The sequence below is a fragment of the Aulonocara sp. 'chitande type north' Nkhata Bay genome, linkage group LG7 (assembly GCF_057382095.1).
Source record: "Aulonocara sp. 'chitande type north' Nkhata Bay isolate Kocher_YH1m ecotype deep benthic linkage group LG7, A_spYH_male_GT1.1, whole genome shotgun sequence".
NCBI lineage: Eukaryota > Metazoa > Chordata > Actinopteri > Cichliformes > Cichlidae > Aulonocara > Aulonocara sp. 'chitande type north' Nkhata Bay.
In genome coordinates this window covers 57,015,255-57,034,849 of record NC_141350.1, presented here as the reverse complement: position 1 = coordinate 57,034,849, position 19,595 = coordinate 57,015,255, and the positions used below count along the sequence as shown (strand labels likewise).

General features: G+C 42.3%; 1 protein-coding gene across 8 annotated transcripts in view; it reads right to left on the bottom strand.

Annotated features, from left to right (window-relative positions):
- Positions 1-19,595, bottom strand: part of rasgrf2a (Ras protein-specific guanine nucleotide-releasing factor 2a) — a 49,569-nt gene that overhangs the window by 1,378 nt on the left and 28,596 nt on the right. For 4 of the 8 annotated variants that reach the window (XM_086301555.1, XM_086301554.1, XM_086301557.1 and 1 more), the window contains exons 14-28: positions 18,154-18,402; positions 17,876-17,968; positions 17,284-17,792; positions 14,349-14,474; positions 13,609-13,698; positions 9,131-9,237; positions 4,080-4,192; positions 3,078-3,138; positions 2,951-2,980; positions 2,624-2,727; positions 1,971-2,055; positions 1,216-1,413; positions 1,053-1,132; positions 857-974; positions 141-209 (exon numbers count right to left, since the gene is read on the bottom strand). In XM_086301555.1, the coding sequence (XP_086157681.1) occupies positions 141-209; positions 857-974; positions 1,053-1,132; positions 1,216-1,413; positions 1,971-2,055; positions 2,624-2,727; positions 2,951-2,980; positions 3,078-3,138; positions 4,080-4,192; positions 9,131-9,237; positions 13,609-13,698; positions 14,349-14,474; positions 17,284-17,792; positions 17,876-17,968; positions 18,154-18,402 (2,032 nt within the window). Of the gene's footprint in view, positions 1-140; positions 210-856; positions 975-1,052; positions 1,133-1,215; positions 1,414-1,970; positions 2,056-2,623; positions 2,728-2,950; positions 2,981-3,077; positions 3,139-4,079; positions 4,193-7,482; positions 7,534-9,130; positions 9,238-13,608; positions 13,699-14,348; positions 14,475-17,283; positions 17,793-17,875; positions 17,969-18,153; positions 18,403-19,595 lie in introns of all 8 variants that reach the window. The other 4 variants (XM_086301559.1, XM_086301560.1, XM_086301561.1 and 1 more) reach the window with 3 other exon arrangements.

The following is a 19,595-nucleotide window of genomic DNA, read 5'->3' as shown; positions in this document are numbered from 1 at the left end:
ATTGACTGTTTGTTATTAAACACATTTTCCTGCTAAACTGGCTTCAGTATATTTTTTTAATTATGTAAACAGCTCATATAAATCTGCTTAAAAAAATCATTAACAATAATTACACGTTACAAATATCTAATTAGACACACCTTTGGTTGGTGCTCTATCCTGTACGGTGTTTGCTGGAACTGACGGATCTCCCGGATGATATGAGAAATCTGAGATACCAAGGACAAAGTTACTGGAATGCTTCAGACATGATGTTTTTTTCTAGAGTGTGTGTGTGTGTGTGTGTGTGTGTGTGTGTGTGTGTGTGTGTGTGTGTGTGAGGGGGGTGGGGGGTTCACTCGCTGTCCTGGTAAGAGACTTGTTAGTCTCTAACCAATAACCTGAAATTACTCCCTGCTACATGCTTGTATTTCGAAGGAAATATCTGAAACAAGCTCATTAAAAAAGATGCACAGAGTACAGGCCTTTTGGAGAGCCAGTTCAATAGTATTGTTTAGGCCTCCAGCAGTAGTAAAGGTAGATATTCAGTGCAAGTATTAAATTATTTAAGACAAAATTCTGGAAACCATGACTTTAGGTATTGTAGTATCATATCACAAAGATGGACAAAAACAGGGGCTGTGTGCATAAATGTTCAATGTCTAAATAGATCATCATAATCAAGTCCTAGATGACCGTTAGTCAGTATTCAATAGAGTATGGCATATGTGCCTCAAACGGATTTAAGCAGCTCAATAACTGACATCCAGATTCAAATTTTATGTTTTTAAAGTTTTTTCTGCTATATAGACCATTAAGGCACAGTGAATTGTGAGTTTTGTGCCAAATTCCAGTTTTTGGAAAGTGTAATCCTTACCATCCTCATCTTAGAGAAGTTAACAAGGCCTTCCTCTGTAAAGTTGGGTGTCCCCTCCTCAATGCAGGCCAGGTCAGTGAGGTACATGCCCAGGTAAGGGACACATGGAGGATTACAGCTGTGCAGACAAAGCAGAAATGTACAGTGTTTATGAACTGATTTGAGACATTTTCCTCTGCTCACTGGCTATATTTACTTTTTCAGTGTCTCTCTGAGGTTCTTGAACCGTCCCTCTGATGACACAATCTTCTGAAGTCTGTCCCTCAGTCCCTTTGTCTGAAAATAATGAAAAAAAGAGTAATTTTTTCAGTACACAGATGTGGTATTATTTTCAGCAGCTCTCTGAAAGGAGAATCAACCTGTTTGCAGACTTTTGCCCAGGTCTTTTTAAGCCTGTAGATGGCACTGCCTTCGAGTGCAGCAATGATCTCCAGTACTCCGTTGTAGTTATTGAGGCAGCGACAGATGTCAGCCACTGCCAGCCACTTCTCAATGGAGCTGGCTCTGGAGGCCACATCAGTATGGGTCATTATCTGAGACGCTACCAGGTTGCTCATCTGTGAAGCAAGGTATAGAGAGATGAGAGATGTGTCCAATAATCTGTCTGCCTTCAGTGATATGCCAAATTATGTCACTGATATTAGTGGGCAAAAGAATACACCACCAATCTAATGTGGATAATCATATATATTTAGTTTGATTGTGAAAGCTTTCTTCTTTATAGACTGAAATTTTAGGAAAGACAGCTATTAAATGCAGCTCGTCCTTTGATTCTTCAGCATTGAGAATCCAGTATTTAAAATGTAGAAATATATTTTAATTAAAGGCACTGCTCTTACTTGTATTTTTCCATTTCCACTTTTTGATTACTGAATGCTTTTGTATTATTAAGTCTGTTAAATCCTCTTTTTCAGTTCTGTCTCCCTCTAGCTTACAGAGGGATGTCATGTGTACTGGACTCTAAGTAGTGGTCACTGGCCACTTTTTAAGAAACTGTCTGGCTTTTGCCCCTGACTGAACAAGAGAGACAACTGTTGTACCACAGACTTTTTATAAAACTCCCTATAAGCCCCACCACTACATCACTGCTCAGGATAAAAAGTCACCGTCTTACATCATTAAAGTGCTGGGTGGTCTTCATGATGTATGGAGTCCTTTCCGTTTTATCCAGCTTCATAAAGCCCTGACCTAGGAACTCCCTGCAGGACAGAAAATATCCAAAATCATAGGTTACACATACTGTATGTCCACATGTCATAATCTGTTCCCTACAATCTCTGAGCTTTACTCCTCCAAATCTTTAGCCCCCTATGGGAAGTTATCTTTGAGTCAAATACTATATTTCTTTAAGTGTAATTTTGTTTTATGCTAATCATATTAATCAAGGATATTGTTAGTTCAGGTAGACCATAAAATCAAACAGCCTAGATCCCAGCAGATCAGCTGATATCATTGGCAGCCTACATCAACTAGATGTAGGCTGCCAATGATATCAGCTATTCTGCTGGGATCCAGGCTTATAGTCCTCTACACATCTAATTTAAGGTGTTTTAGCAGGCCAATAAATCCTAGTTAAATTACTGTATAATTTGTTAACTTGCTAACTTACTATAAACTGGGCAGCTGTATTCTTAAGGCACGTTGAGATACCCAACTAGACTCAATATAGGCAAATGCGCTGTACAAAGACATTTTAAAGAGATGATCATATTAAATAACTCCAGGGTGATGCAAGGAGAGCTTGAATGTCTTGTATAACATACTTACTCATAAGGAATACTCCTGAACACAATATGATCCAGCAAGGTGATCTGTTCTGCTAGTTCTAGGGCTGAGAGTGACTCAAAACACTCTGATTTAGGACTCTCCGCCTTGAAAACACAGACAAACAAACTGCATGTGTAAAAAACAGTACTAAACTGCAAAGCTCTTCAGGGGACTACAGTACCACACAAACACAAATTAAGTCCACATATAAGGAAACGACCTGTGGATATTTGAGGAGGGAGGTAACATAATTCTCCTCAATACAGAGTAACCACAGCGGCTATTTTTCACAAGGCAAGGACATGACATTACTGACATTATTCTTACCACAATGAAGTGTAGAAGCGGGCAGCTCTTCTGTGTCATTCATGAGATAAAGGATTTCGACAAACAAGTTATAAACTTGTCAGGAAAATCTTTTATGAAACTCGTTCTGCTAAATGACAGTACTGACCATTTGTAATATGCCTTCCATCCCGAGCTGAGCATCATCTTGTTCTTCTTGAGAAAGTGCACTGAAAACCAAAAATGACATAGCATTACATACATGCAGTGCCAGTCATATGAAAGCTGATCTCATGAACATTATGTAAACCTCTACAACACTTTGTGTTGCAATGAAAATAACTCAACTAAACATTCAAAATCATGATCTAAAATTTGCATGAATTTTTGAAAAAGTAATTCATCCATAGTTACGTGACAACAACAAGGGTCTTCACTAACTAATGGGTGACAGCACAGTAGCTATGCCTATCTTTCAGATAAAGTTTATTTTATTGAAAGGGACCTGCAAAAGCAGGGTCATGAGGCTAACAACACAGGGAGCTGAATTAGCAGTATCAGTTCTTTTTATATGTAATCTGCTGTTTACCTACTTCACCCTAGAGGCAATCTGCTATAAATGTGACTTTGTCTGCATAAATTCTAGTGTTAAAATGCCTAGGTTAACGGCACTCAAAACCCTGTTTAACTCACTCATCCTAGATTTACACTTGTATGACTTAAACTGATTGGACTGACAGGTGCACAGACACAGGCAGCTGTTCTGGATAGACCATCACAAGAAATTTGTGCTTCAGTTTTGACGATTGAAATTCTTGTCTTGGATAAGTCTTTTACTAATTACAGATATTTACTAATTGCACTTTGTCTGCACATTGCCCCCTTACAGTTTATCAATAACAGCTATAACCAAACCCACTAGAATGTGCTATCTTAGCACTCCAGCTTCTTTTCCAAATATGGAAACTTTTACTACAGAAAAAGCAAGGTAGGGTCTTAAACACTTACACTGAAGTTTCCGCCTGCAAACTAATGGGTGACAACATGTTAACTAAGTCTATTTTGCATGCACAGTCTATGGCTTCACCTTGCCTATTGCAGAAAAAAAATTCTAGGACAGTGTGTAGATAAAAAGAAGTACACAATGATATTTACAGCAATCCCTTTGTACCTTAATATGTTTGTTGTAGCTTTCCTCTCTTGCGGCAGCAGATCTGGATCTCGCAACACCTCTTCTAGTAGACTGATCACCCCCACCTTCAGCTCACTGTTCATTTCAAAGTCCTGATTGAAACAACACATGCATATATATTTATAGGGAAGCTTAGACTTGAAGTTAAGATTAGAGTAGTGGGCACTCACAGAAAGATTCATTTCAGTGGTTTATTGTGTATTTAACATCTAATTAAGCTTGCACTCATATATGACAGTGGGAAGGGGAAAGGGTGAGGTTGTACGTGAAGGGAACAGAGGTTATGAGAGGTGTTGGATAGGTATGGTGTTAAGAAGAGAAATACAGGGGAACAAATAGTAACCAGAATTTGCCAAGGAGATGGAAATGACTTTAGTGAGCATGTGCTTTAAGATAGGGAGGAACATGGGGTGAAGCATAAGAATGGAGGAAAGTGAACACAGCTGGACTACATCTTACACAGAAGGTGGAATCTGAAAGGCTGAAAAATGCAAGGACATAGTCTTTGTGGAATATGATGTTTGCAGATGACATTGTGATCTATAGTGAGAGCAGGAAGCAGGTGAAGAGATGCAGGTCTGCGAGACAGACACATCCAGATTTTGTATTTTCGAGACAGAACAAACCCTATTAGCAGTTCACTATGATGTGAACCAGTGGGGGGACTGAAAACCTATCTACACCTTTACCTTAGCAAAAATTTGATGTATTTGTGCCCGATTCCATCCTCCAGTTACTCCAGTTCTCATTCATTACTGACATTATCCTATCATACCTCAAATTCTCATGTCTTGAAATAAATTGCCCCAAGACCATTAATAAAGGCGTCTGTGTTCAAAGATGACAGCACCTCCAGTCGCACAGCTCTCGCTGTAAGACGCCTTTCACACTTAACCTAAGAAGGCCCAAAGCAATCCTCTCTAATCTGAGTAAATGGAGATTCATCTGGAAAGATCATCAGCTGACGTCCCATTGCTGCTTGAAGTCTATATTTAGCTAAAATCCTCCTTATATTGTAGCAGTAGTTGCACCTGGAAACAAAAAGCTTTGCTGAAACTGAGAAAGCATGTGATAATGTCCACTCTGCCATGTTTTTGGATGTACATGTTGAAGCACAAGGTCAGAAGTGTGAAGATCCCAAGCCAATAAAACCTGATGCCTTGCCTCCTCTGGTATAGCGCTCTACTAAGCCTAACCCAACTCTCAAAATGCCATCCATAAGCTTGAAAATAAGCCTACTGAGGTGACTGCTCTTCTTCATATTTCACCTTTCTGCAAACCACTGATCTCATCTGAATATTTCTTCTTCTGAATTAGCAAATAGCAACTAACTCTGAAGCCTTGCCTCAAGCCAGGCAAGCTGACCTAGGCTAGATTCAAAGCTGTTTTTAGCTGTCTCCTTCCTAAGCTCCAAATGAACCTAATTAACCATGCAACCCTCCCCCGGATCAATCTAGAAAGAAAATTAAATGATGAAATCCAAAAGTTTGTCCAAATATTAATTTACATCACTGCCTTGACTCCTTTCTAAACACCTTGTCCATTCTACTCGCAGCTAAATGAGCTGTACATGTCCAAGGGCATGTGAGGAATGCTAGTTTGTTTCAGTGGAATTACACTGAGCAGAAGCAGAAGCAACATCTCCAAAGTTATAAGATTTAAAGGGCCTCTCAGTATTATAATGTACAAGCTGTCATCCATCTAGATTGTCCATGCTTGTGCAAGAGTGGGTGGCAACATGTCATCCCAGCCCAGATGTTAGTAGATACCATAACACAACATAACAGGTCCCGAAAACTTAAATGGGTCATAGAGAGGACTTACAGTGGATAATATCCTTCTCCTTGTGAGAGGTTTGCTCTTAAATGTTATTTAAACACTCAATGCTCTCTCTACTGGCAAGTTTTCACTGTCCAAATCCAAGTCCTTAACCTTTGATCTCTCCTGCTGAGGTATGGTAGCAAGCATAACTCGTCTGTTACTAATCTGTTGCTTGTTGGTGAACTTAAAGCCTCCTTAAGCACAGAGAGGACCAAATGCTTGAAGCTGCCTCCTCTTCAGAACCAATAGTGACAAGACAATCATCTACATAAAAACCACATAGAAGAGTGACTACAACCTCTAGTCTGAATTGCTGCCTGTTATCCTCTGTGCATTTCTCCAAAACAAAACTTACACAGTTTGGAAATGAGGTGCCTGCAAATCTGTACTGCCATTCTGCATTCTAACTGACCTGGTGTTGATGAACATTAAGGTAGAGTGAACATGGATCAGATTTAAGGCTAAAATGTTGGGTTCTGACTGAGTCAGCATCTTAACATCTGCATGGGAGAGCCACAGGGCCACCAGAGAAATAACAGGTCCAAGTCAGCTGTTGGTACTTTGATCTGACCCGTGCTCACCTCTTTATAGTTGTCAATGCCAGGTATGGTAAACAGGTGAATACAACTACCTTGCTCCTATAATGACGACACAGGAACAACACCAACACAGGGATATCAGATATACCTACTAATTAGACACATTATAACTCTAACATGCACTTTTGAAAACTTTACCAATGGTTTTTAATTTTTCTGTGTTCATTTGTTTTTAAATTTCCCAGCATCTTTTACATCCCATTGGGGTACATTGCCATGATAACATAGACTGCAGGCCTAACTTCCTCTAGAGCAATGAAATTATGATCCATTAATTCTCTGTCTCACCATTCTTGGAAGATTCCTTAGACCTTACTGGATGGTTAGCATGAGGCTCTAAAGTACATTTCTCAAAAATAAATAAATAAATAAATAAATAAATAAATAAATAACTGACAACACTTGATCATTACAGTATAACACAAAGCCAACTTCAGGGGTAATAATCTTTCCAGTTATGAAGCATAGGTCAATGTGAATCAATTTCACCCGCTTTGAAAATGATAGTGACTGCTGATGTCCTGGAAATGCAACAACAAAATAATCCCAAAAGTACTTGTCACTTTTTAGGCTCCTTTTTATCTGTTAGAGCTGCAATTTGCAGATAAGTGTTAACAATTAAGACCATGTTTTTAGGAAGAAGTAGCAGTTTTACACTGTTTACAATGTTGTTATAATAAGTTAGATGTGGCAAAGCATCATAAAAAATTAATAAAACTGTCTAGAAAATTACATCAAAACTATAAGACCAGCAGTAGTAGCGTGTAAAAAGCCACAAACTGAACTGACTTTTGTAGGATGATATTTAAAAAAAATTAAAGGTCATGGCCACATAACACTTAACCTAGGACCAACCAACAGAAGTTTACTTTCCAAGCTAAATATTCAGTTGCAAAAATAGCATCTTATATAATGTAAAATGAAAATTATAATCTTTTCGCTACCCTGGGGAAGATGCTGACCTTTTTCCATGCTTCCTGGGTGGGAGACAAGACATGAAGAGCAAAAAGTACCTCCATGAGGGAAAAAAGTGACGGGAGAAAAGAAACAATCAAAACAAACACAACAACAAACTCTTTCAGGTGGGCTGAGCAATGGTCCAGTTAGCCAGCTCTAGGTTTCTTATAAACTTTCTAGAGCAAATGAGTCATTACTTAGGTCACATTTACTTACATGGCTGACTTTTTTATTGTCAGCTATATACACACAAGGCAGCAGCACAGTATTATTCTTGGTTAGATGCTCAGCATGAAGTTCCTCCTCCCACAGACAACAGTGTTTTAAAAACTTCTTCATGGAGATGACAAGAGCCATGAAGGCAACATTTATCTTCAGTATAATTGCTACCAATTTCTACTACCTTAGCTTTATAGAGAACACCTAAAGTCCAGCTCTTCATTCTGTTAATGTAGTAAAATCTTTCTGTCGTGATGGGTCCAAAATGCTTGATGATTCAATGGCAACAGATCTACCGTGTCACTTCTCTCTGCAGTGGCAATAAAACGTCTTTATTCAGCAGGTCTCTTCCTCCAAAGAAGCTTTAATAGAATGGACGAAACTGACTAATACCACTTTCACCCCTCACAAATGAAGCTAAAGTGGTTTATTGCACCATGCACTAGGGCTTGCTGTTATATGTTATAGAATATATATATATATATATATATATATATATATATATATATAAATAAATAAACTTCAGCAACTGTAGTTTCAAAGAAGACAATCACTAGAGCCCTGGACGAGAGTGAACTATAAGGGTGCAGACGTCTGCAGAAGACACAGCTTCAAGCCAGTACGCGAAGGACAACCTGGAGACCGATTTTGCATACTGGAAGTGCATTCTTAGGTGAGATGAGAAGAAATTATTGCGTTTTTTGCCTATACAGATGCTGCCATGTTTATAGAAAGAAGAGAGAGGTTTCACTCCCATAGTGAAACACACTAGTATTATGCTGTAGGGATGCTTCAGTGCATCTGGAAATGGGAATCTTGTCAGTGTGGAAGAAATCATGAAGACAGAAGGATATGTAAAGATTTTGAATGAAAACTTCCAGCAGTCAGCAGGAAAACTGGGTCTGAGTTGTTGCTTAATCTACCAAATTGCTAACGACCCAAAACATACACTGCTCCTGATAAAGAGCTATCTCCAGAAGATCAAAGGTCCATAACGCCTTTCCCTAAAAATTAGTTTGGCAATTAGCTTAACTTTAATGTGTGTTGGACCATATGTTCTCAACTAGTGTGAAGCATGCAAGGAGTTTTGCAACTATGTTTCCAGCTAATGAAAACACATTTTAAAATACCACATTACTCTTAATTAAAAACAAAAAGGTTTTCATTAGTCACTTACATGCAAGTTTTTGTTATTTAGCTTTTGCTTGTTCTAATGACACCATCAAAGACTACCCATGTATAAATATTTTTGTATAAATATTAAATATATACGCAAGACAAGAAGACTGCTGTCTGGGGACTCCTGTCTCTACTACCCAGAGTTCTCAACTATACAGCTACAGTGACATTACACAGGAACAACTATTTATACTGAAACAGAAAATCACCAGAGTCCTTAAATAGGTGAATTTATAACTTAACTGGAAGACTTACCTGGGAATGCTTAGAAACCCAGTGGCGCAGCACATTGAGAACTCTGTTAGTAGCAGCTCTGCGGATGATGAATTCTTTGTCACAGGCTTTCTCAGAATTGTTAAAACCTAGAAGGACAAAACAGAGATCATGGCCATTAAAGATGTTATGTCAGGCAACATTTATTATTTTGGTATCAAGAAAATTTTCATGGTCCTTTCAGGGTTTGGCTTTCATTTTAATGTTAAGTTACTAGCACTACTCAACCTACTCATAAATGTGTATATGTATATGTGTGTGTGTGTGTGTGTGTGTGTGTGTGGTGTGTGTATTTTTTTTAATACATATTTATTTTTGGCTCTTAGCTTTTACTGACAATAAAGCAGAGGGAATGACATGCAGTAAATTTCCCAGGGCAGAGTTGAACCTGCACCTGTCCAGTAGGTAGCCTTATAACATATAAGTGGTCCATTCAACTAAATGAGCTATATCCGCACCAAAACAGCAGAATTATTTACAAAAAATGGAGAAGACAATAAATCATAAAGTGTTGCTAAAGTTTACAAGGTGCAAAGGTTAATACTGGTGCCACTTGTAAGAAATTAATAATAAGCCTTAGGGCGTCTGGGGATTCCCTAGGGACGTTTTCCCTGGAGGGCCTAACCCGGGGGATGTGGCCATGACCTAGTTAGGGGCTCTGGTGGCTCTTAGATGGTGCTTTCCTTGTGGCTGCGTACAGCGGAGATGGGGGAGGGTCTGTGCTGGCGGACGTTGGTTACTGGCCTGGTAGCCTGGCTGCCCCTGGGTGGGTCCGGGATGGGCGGGGAGGCTTGGGGGTCTGGGGGTGCTCCGCCCCTGGTCTGGGGCTCTGGCTGGGCCTTGGGGGCTTGGGTCCTGGCTGTTGTGTTGCCGGAGCTGTGGGCGGGTGGGTGCAGGGGGTTCAGCCCCAGTGCAGGGGACCTCTGGTGCATCGGCCCAACTACGGGGCTCTCTAACTGGTGGGGAGGCTGTTATATCTTTGCAGGTGGTCTCCTCTCTACAGGAGCTCACTCTGCAGGTGGGGGAGATATATAGGAGAGGTAGAGAATGAACTCAACCTGGGTGTCTATTGTCTTGTGTAGTTTGGGAGATGATTGGATGATGGGGTGGGTGCAGTTTTCTCTGGGGTGGAGTCGGGTGGGCTGCCCCGGACTCTGTGGGGCTGGGCGGTGCTGCTGCTGCAGGCCCCGGTCCGGATGGGCCTGGGCCCCCTTGCCCTGGTGGGTTCCAGAGTGTGGGGGTGCCTACTGGGGTCAGCAGGGGAGCTGGCCCCAGTAGGCCGCTTGCCCCTCCCTTTCTTCCCTCCCCATCCTCAGCTGCCTCCCTCTTCCCGCTCTACCACACCCACACACACACGCAGGGCTTGGGGTGCAGGTATGTCACCAGGGTGCAGGGGAGGTACTCCCCCTCTGTCCCCTTCTGTCCGCCTGTGCCTCAATTTTATTCTGCAACCTAGACATCCACATTACTCACACTCTCACATAACACATACATATAGGGCCTTAGGGGTGGGCACGTTTTATAGCATCCAGAGGATGGTCGGTGTACTCCAACCCACCTCTGGCGCTGGTGCCCTACCCTCAATTTTAAATGCATATAGACACTGAGGGTTTTCGGGAGGAGCCGTGCTGCTCTCTGATAGGAAGCTAGTACCATGCTCTCCTGTGTTTTAAATGCACTTTAGAACAGCACACAGCAGCACTACATATGAGCGGGCGGAGGGAGGTTTGGGGTCTTCACTCACCCCGGTTCTGTTAGCCGTCAGGGCTGGGGGGCTGGGAGGAGGTGCTGGCCTCAGACTGGGGTCTGGGATGTGGGGCCTCCCTGCTACTGCAGATAAGGAGGTGGTCCGCTTGCCTCCACCCCAGAGAGAAGGGTTACATCTCCTGGGTCTAGGTGCAGCTTGCACCTCTGAGGGCGGGGGTACCTGGACCTGGGATATAGAGTATGTTTGGGGAGTGTGACTGTCTGTGCAGTGTCTATTTGTGTCTGTCTACACGTTGGGTGAGTGCCGAGTATTTGGTTGTGTATATGGGGGTGGCAATGCACGTTTGTGTCCGCGTGCGCCTGTTCGTCTGTGTCTATATGTCAGGTTGGGTCTTAGACTCAACCTCTATGGGTACATCTCAGGCCCTCCAAAGTACGGAGGCCTATCTCCCCTCACCACACTCCCTGCCGGTGGCTGATGCCCTCAGACGTTGGTGTGTTGGTGGTTCTTGTTGACTGGGGCTGGGCGCTCATGTATGTACCGGCTCACTCCTGGTGGCCGACTGGCGGGGCTGGACCCTTTCCGGGGGGTGGGGTGCCCTCGGGCCTCTGGGCCGGAAGCTCGGTCCTCTCTGGCACAGCTGGCTGCCGGCAGAGCCCGCGGGCACGCCACTGCAACCCCCTCTGGCCTCTGCTCCGTAGCTGCTGGGTGACCTCTCGTTTGGGGCTCTACTCAGCTCTTCCCAGGAGGGTGGCACGGTTCCCCCCCTTTGGTGGTCCTCCTCGGGTCCTCGTACTCTGGGGCCTCTGGATGTCTGGGGCCTGGATCTCCTCCATACCTGCTTCATGCCCTGGGGGACGGGGCTATGGCTCCCCACACTCCCTAGCAGATCGTTACATGGAGAAACCTTTGGAATACAAGCATGCTGATCCACACAGGTGTGCACACAGGTGTACCCACGGGTGTTCACAGACGTGGACTACACCTTTCTTGGCTGCTGCCTCAAAGCACATTGTGCGCTGTCTATCTTGCGTGCTGCACAATAGCGTTTAATATTTAGTATTAAACTGTTATCTACTGCTAGCTAGTTTATTGTGATGGCGCTGTATTTATTATGTTGCTCTTTTTTGTTTGTTTTCGCTTCTGTTTTTTTTTCTCCATACAGGTGATCCAGGTGTTTTGTTTGTTTTTCTTTCTTTCTTCCCCCCTTTCTCACTGTCTCTTCTCCCCTTTGGTTTTCTTTCTCTCCCTCTCTTTCTTTCATTCTTTCTCCCTGTCCTATCTCCCTGTCATTTCTGTCCCGTTTGTAGCAACCGAAAATAAAATAAAATAAATACATAATTATAATAAAGGTCAATAAAATGGACCAATATGGCAAGGCCATGATGATCCACTTGGTAAAATAAATCCGCTTGGCATCTTTCTTGGCCTTAAGACAACAATTCTGATGGCTAAAGATCCAAACGGGACAACAAAAAAAGAAAAAAAGAAATTAATAATAAGCCACTAAAACAACAACATTTCCAGTTATATATATTTTTTCTTGGACTCTAATAGAGTAGCTTTGCATGATTCATTTATTGATGCATATTTGTCTTATACTGGGCCTTGGTGAAGCTCCTCAACTTTCTAAAGCAGGGGTCTCAAACTTAAATGAGCTGTGGGCCACTGCTGACACTGTCATCTTTATTGCTCAAGTAGTGCAAAAAGCAAACAAACAAACAAGAAAACACCCACAAATATTTCAACAAACAACAAACAAATCCTCCCTAACAAAAAGTAACGGGCTAAATTGCATTATTTTTCTTCATGTCAATGTACGGGCCATGAGCAGAGGTGATGTGGGCCATGAGTTTGAGACCCTTGGTCTAAAGGAAACAGTTTATTTCGATTTTCTGCCTCCAAAAAATTAGGTTTTGAAAACTAGGTAGCCACATCAGTGTCTGACTTCACAAATGCACTTCTGGAAAAATCGTCAAAAATCCCCATAAACACTCTCTTTAACCTTGTGGGAAGCCATCCCAGAATTGCTGAGGCTACTATAGCTGCAAAACATGGGTCGACATCATATGAAATCCTATGGATTCAGAATGGGATATCACTGAAGTTCATGAGGGTGTGAAGTCAGACCAGTGAATATTTTTGGCAGGATAGTGTTTCTACTTTCCGTGACATCATAAAGAGCCAGAGTAGGAAAAAAAACTCCCTCAAAATGCCTGAGTTTGTTTCCTGAGCTTTGGGCTCACAGAGTTTCTTTACAATCATATTTATCTCATAATTTGGAACCCTGGGAATGGAATATGAGCATTCACCAGTGTAACAGTATATACATGTCAAAAAACAAACAAAGGCATAGTACTATTAAAAATGGAAGAGTATTAGAACTTTGAGACTTTTACAATCAAATACATCATCACAACAAGGCGACTGCACATACATTTTAACTAATAAAAGTTTGTAAATATAGGCTTTTAGCTACTGTTTTTAAAATCCTGATGGAGTCCCGAGACAAATAAATAGGGTCAACAATTTCAATATCCTCTGAATCAAAGTTTTTTTTTTACCTTCTGTATAACATTCTTGAGTACAAGAGTAGAAGCTGTGAATTTCTAAGCACTAACATTTTTGCAGCAGATGATTTGAGCCCATCATTACATCTAGCAACCTCTTAATATTAATTTAAATGACACCAAAGCAACAGTTCCCTTCCTCTGGTGTGCATCTTTGGATCTTGATGAGTTGACATGCTCACCCTGGGAGCTGCTATGTCCAGCAGCAGCAGTGGCGATTGCAAAAGCTGAAGCTGGTGACATAGAGCAGCGAGAGGTCTCCCCTGATGTAACTGCAAGGAGTCAAAAACATTAAAAAACAGCAAGAAAAAGAGAGCCTGCTCGCTTTACACAGTCTGTTATAAATAATGTGTAAATATGTTTGTGTTATTGGTAATCATCATATTATGAGGACAAATCTGTTTACATAGTCATCTCATGTGAAAGTTGTTTGGCATGGGGACAAAAAAGAAAGTCACCAAAAATAAAATTATTAAACAAATATAAGTGGTGTTGTGAAGGTACCTGTGGGGTTTCCACAGCTCTTCACACACAGTACCAGCATACACCAGCAACCAGTGTAATGAGCAATCAAACCTCAAATCAGGAAAAAAATTACTATAACTATAAAATTACAATAGAAGTGTAACTGGTAGGGGTTACACCTCTATTGTCAGCCACCTTGACCATTAAAAAGGGTCTGCCTCAGCTGCCATACTCAGATCCCAACATTTTTGAAACATCTTGCTGCCATAAAATTTAAGATAAGCTAATATTTTTCATGAAATAATGAAATGAATCAGTTTCAACAAATATATTTTCTATGCTGCACCATGAAAAAATAAAACCATGTTTAGTGTACTCATTGTTTTCCATGCCTCTAGAGATTTAGAAAATTGTGTGTGTGTGTGTGTGTGTGTGTGTGTGTGTGTGTATTTGGTACCTCCCGATTGACGGTAACGGAGATGCCTCGGTGTTGAAGGCGAGCGGCAGGGGGATGTGTCACCTGGCTCACTGGTAGCTGGTGACTCAGGAATGAATTTGTCCAGGGATACTGACTCCAGGACAGCTGTTAAGGAATATACTGCATGTAACATCTGAAACAAGTATTGGAGCATTTTTTAATGAGTATACAGTACTGAGGGTAGAAAACAATCACGTGGGAGTGTAAAACACACAGAGAACAAAAGTAACTTAAAATATTATTAGGGACTATCGAGCACATGCTGAAAATAAGCCATCTCCTATCTAAGATTAACAAGTTAACTGAGCCGCCAAGCAATCCCAAGTGACATGGACCAAACACAACCCCAATTACTGTTACACTGGTAACCTAGTCTCTTAACCCTTTGAGATCGGGTGGCTGTAGCTCAGGTGGCAGAGCAGGTCAGCCACTAATCAGAAAGTCGGTGGTTCGATCCCAGGCTGCCTCCTAGCTGCATGCCAAATATCCTTGGGCAAGATACTAACCCCATGTTTGCCTACTGGTGGTGGTCAGAGGGCCCGGTGGCGCCAGTGTCCGGCAGCCTCGCCTCTGTCAGTGCGCCCCAGGGCAGCTGTGGCTACAATGTAGCTTGCCATCGCCTGTGTGTGAATGGGTGAATGACTGAATGTAGTGTGAAGCGCTTTGGGGTCCTTAGGGACTAGAAAAGCACTATACAAATGCAGGCCATTTACCATTTATCTATGATGACATAGATTTCAAAGGCCCTAACTGTACTCTAAACATACATTTAGGAGAAACTTTTTTGAAAAAGAAATCTGTGTACTTTATGATGTGCATCAGAATGATTTCTTTCTTTGCTGCCTGACTCCTAAGACTGGGGAAAACAATGTAAGAAAAACCAAAAATGATATTCTGATTAACAGGGATAATGAGGGGATTAACAGCTTGAACCTAGTCATGACAGTACTGAAGTTTGTGTTGTCTCTGATACAAAACGTTTCCTAGTCCCTAAGACCCCCCCCCCCCCCCCCCCTCTTCCCCCCTTGTTCTGCTCTGCAGTGTTAGTAATCTTTTCAAGGCAGCATATAAACCTGTTCTCTGCCTGCTGCAGGTTCAGGATAGAATGGTCCTCCAGTTTGCAGTGAAACCCCAGAGCAGAACAAGGACAGTCATGGCCACCTATAATCCAAGACACTGGAACATGGGTCAAGAGACTGTAGAGGCAGTTAAGTGACATCAAAGACCACCAAAAAAAATTGCTGTGTGACCCAGTGTTTTGAGTTTCCTTGTATTTTGATATTCGTTGTTTATGTTTTAGTCTCATTTAGTTAGCTAAAGCTCATTCTATTTTGCTTAGGTTGCCATGTTAGTTCTTTGTTTATTAGGTTCCCCTTGTATCTTCACCCCCTGTGTTTAAGTCTCCCTAACCGTTCATGTGTTTCAGTCTTTGTCTCCCATCTCCTCCTCTTGTTTACACGTTTTCCCCTTGTGACCCATTCCTTCTGTCATTTGTTTCCCCCCCAGTCATCTTGTTCTGTTTGTGCTTATGTCCCTGTGTCATCTCCAGCCCCTTTTTCCCTCTGTATGTTTTTACAGTGTTCATGTTCCTTGTCTGTGCACCATGTTAAGTCCGCGTCTTAGCCTGTCATGCGTTTCATGTCTGCGTGTCCTATGTTGTCAAGCTCATGTCATGTCATGTCATGTCATGTCATAAAACAGGAATATAACGGGTTATGTTCCTGTTTTAGTTTGAAGAGTTGTGGTGTCCCATGTTCATTCTGTTTAGTTTCACTTCCCCTGTGGTGTCATTATTCTAATCAGCTCCATGTGTTTCTACTAAGTTTAGTTTTGCATCAGTTTAGCTTGCCCCTTCGTTTGCACCTTTTTATTAGCCTCAATAAACGGCTTGCCTTTTGTTAATTCAAGTGACGTTCCACATTCCGTTTTGTCTGCATTTGGGTCCATTATTCCCTCAACACACAGTCAGCTTCCGCCTGGCTGTGACAAAAAAAAGCAACCTGCCTGCTGGTAGGGAAAAACTAGATATAACAAGGCCAGTGGCTTACTGGTTTGCTGTAAAAATAAAAGTGAAGGTTTACAAAATAAAAGTGTGAGGACTGTCTACTAGTAAATTGATCATGGTCTCAGACAACCCTAAAATGCTAAACATGCTAAACCATTAATATACACCCCCCCCCCCCCCTTCCACCCACCCACCCAAGAAAAGTCTACATGGAAAACACTTTGATGGTAGGAAAAAAAACATGTCTGCATTAATTGTACAGCTCTACATATCTTTTGTGACAGTTTAAAGAAATCGTACCAACAGTTAGAAAATTATAATTGTTATTATTTTTAATCTAAAAGGCTCCACAGATAACTAAGCTATGTATTCAAAAAAGAAAGCAACCTTCAAATGAACACCAGACAGAGTGTTCATGTGAATGATTGAACTTGTGGATTACAAGCTGCTCTTCTGACTGCTATTGGACTTTGGAGAGGGTCAATAGCAAAGTAGAAAGCTCTCTTTATCTCCTTATTGTCATTCTCTTCCTTGTTGTTTGTTAGAGAGTTTCTGATCTAATGCTTCAGTGCTGTTTTTATAGTGAGCAGGCTGTCAGCTGTGGCCAGATGGTGATGTAAGAGCACGATTATTCCTGTGTTGGGTAATGGTGACCCATTTATGTCTTTCACTGAGTCTGTTTAGGTGGGCAAGCCTTATCAGGAATAAATGAATGATTAGAGGAGAAAAAGTTCATTAGAGGAGAAAAATGTAAGACTACTTCTGAAACAGATGATACAAATTTTTAAACATACTTGTTTTTAATGTATTATTTTATACTAGTTGACTCTCAGGCATGTGCTTACAAATGTGTTGATATAGGGGTCTCACAGAGTGTGACTCATATGTCTTTGTATTGCAGATACCCACCCCTGCGGAAGCTGCGCCTCAGCTTCCCACAGAAGGCATCAATGCGAGGCGGCTCTCCACTGGCATCCTCCCCTGCAGCTGGACTCAGCTCTGGGGAACTAGGACCACGGCTGAGATCCAGCGGTGCCTTGGTGGAGACAGGGGGTGGTGAGGATACCCCAGAGGCCTGGGGGAGGCTAGGAGACCTTGTGGCGGTGGGTGGAGGGGAGGAAAAGCCAGAGGGCGCTCTGGTAGAGCCAGGTGGAGGAGAGGCAATGGATGGGCTGTGACTAGAGGTTGGGGAGTTGGCTGCAGAAGAGGAACGAGTGGTGGACAGGTCTAGGGCTCCTGTTTTCACACTGATAGGGGAGTTCAGGGAGAGCTTTCGGCAATGCACAGGGGAAGCGGTACGAGAGGGGATGGACAGAGGAGGAGGAGAGGAAAACTTGCGGCACAGCCTTGGCGATTTGTTGTTCAAAGGGTCAGTTCCCCACACGCCCTGGTTGGTTGCAAAGAAGAGCTCCAGGGATCTAAGAGAAAGGAAACTAGCTGATGTGCAGTGCTTGACAAGAACACACTCAAATGATTCATCAGTCCTACTGAGGGTCTTTACTTGGACTGGTCCAGTGCAAGTTGTGTGATCTTCAGACTGTAGTCAGGACAGAGTGACATGATGGACAGACGGTCACATGAATGTTGCTCAATTCTGGGGCAGTGACAGAACAAAAAGAGCATGGAAAAAGGAAGGAATGAGGAGGATGAAAGGAGCAACACAAAATGTGGAAATGGAAAGACGTGCTGCAGGCAGCTATACGTGCTAAACATGAAGGGGGGGAAATACATAGAGGATTCATGAATATTTGGATGCCTGTTACAAATGATGACATGTACCTTACAGGTATGGAGGTGAACGGCTTCTTATAGATGTCAGCCAGCTTGTCGATGACCACAGTAGCTGTGGTGAAGATCCTGTAAGTGTGGAGGAATGTGTTGAGGAAATCTATGGAGAGGAAGCGCAGGTCTGTCAGACGCTCTAGCAAGCGCTCCACACTGGCGTATCGGATCTGCGGGACTTTGCAGGAGTTGAGCGTTTTTGAGAAGCAAATGTCAACATCGTCTTTATGCAGTCGAGCATCAGACCTTCAGAAAGAAAATACCACAGTCAGGTTAAATCAGAATGTTTAGGGGGGTGTCTTTGCTTAGGCTGCTGCCCCCGCGACCCGGCCCCGGATAAAGCGGATGAAGATGGATGGATGGATGGATGTTTAGGGGGGTTAATCAGCCATAGTGTTGTGCAGCCCTGGTGTTCTCCCATATGCAGCTGCACAGACTGACTTTTTCCACCAGAAAAACACCCAGCATGTAGCAGCAGCTTAAACCATATATTATCTTTCATAGGATCTGTAGTTGATAATATATGTGCTGCTTTTGAGAGATGACAAGCTGTTCTGTTTGTTCAGAAGTTGGAAGCGAAAGAAAACTTAGATGTGCCTAAAGACCCCATAACAACTGCCAAGACACTAGTGAGTAATTTAGCCAAGTTGGGAATTGTAGTTTTGAAGAAGACTATCTCTAGAACCCTGCACAGGAAGGGAGAGGAGAGACCATCAAATCTGTATCTGCTTGGCAGATTTGTCAAAGAAGAATAAGCTGGGATTGCTCAGGAGACGTGTGAGACTTCTTGAAAACTACAACAGATGCTGCAGGCTGTTCTCCAGCATTTCTGGTAAAATTTCCATTCACTGAATATTAAAACAGTTAGATGATGAAAACAAAACGGAACACTAAAACATATATTTTAACGAATAACTTTTTTATTAATGTCCATACCTAATATTCATCTTAACCTGGGTTGTTAGGTCATGTCACCCACGGCACTGACAATGACCACGGATGGTATAACAGAGGACTAAGTCAGGCACATAGGATTTTATGTAGAACAGTCGAAGGGAGTCATACTTAGTGCTATCAGGAGGTGAGGTGAAGGAAGGCCAGACATTACAGCAGAGGTGAAAGTTCAGAGGAAGACATGCCAGATTTTGAGGACAGTGAGCTTGGGCAAAATGAAAACCTCCTAGGTTGATATGGACAAGGACAGCTCTGGAAGATAAGAGTGTGTGAATTGGAATTAACAAGTTCTTATTTCCCTTTCTAAACATGTCTAAAACCTTCAGAGCCCTAGACTGCAACCTGGGTGCCTCAAAAACTGGTCTTCTCCAGAGTGTTTCACCTTCCAGTTCTAATGTCTGGCCTTCCTTCACAACATCTCTTGACAGCTCTGGGTCTGGGTCTCCTACCACAATTTCACCCTTTCCTCTATTACCCTATTTCTG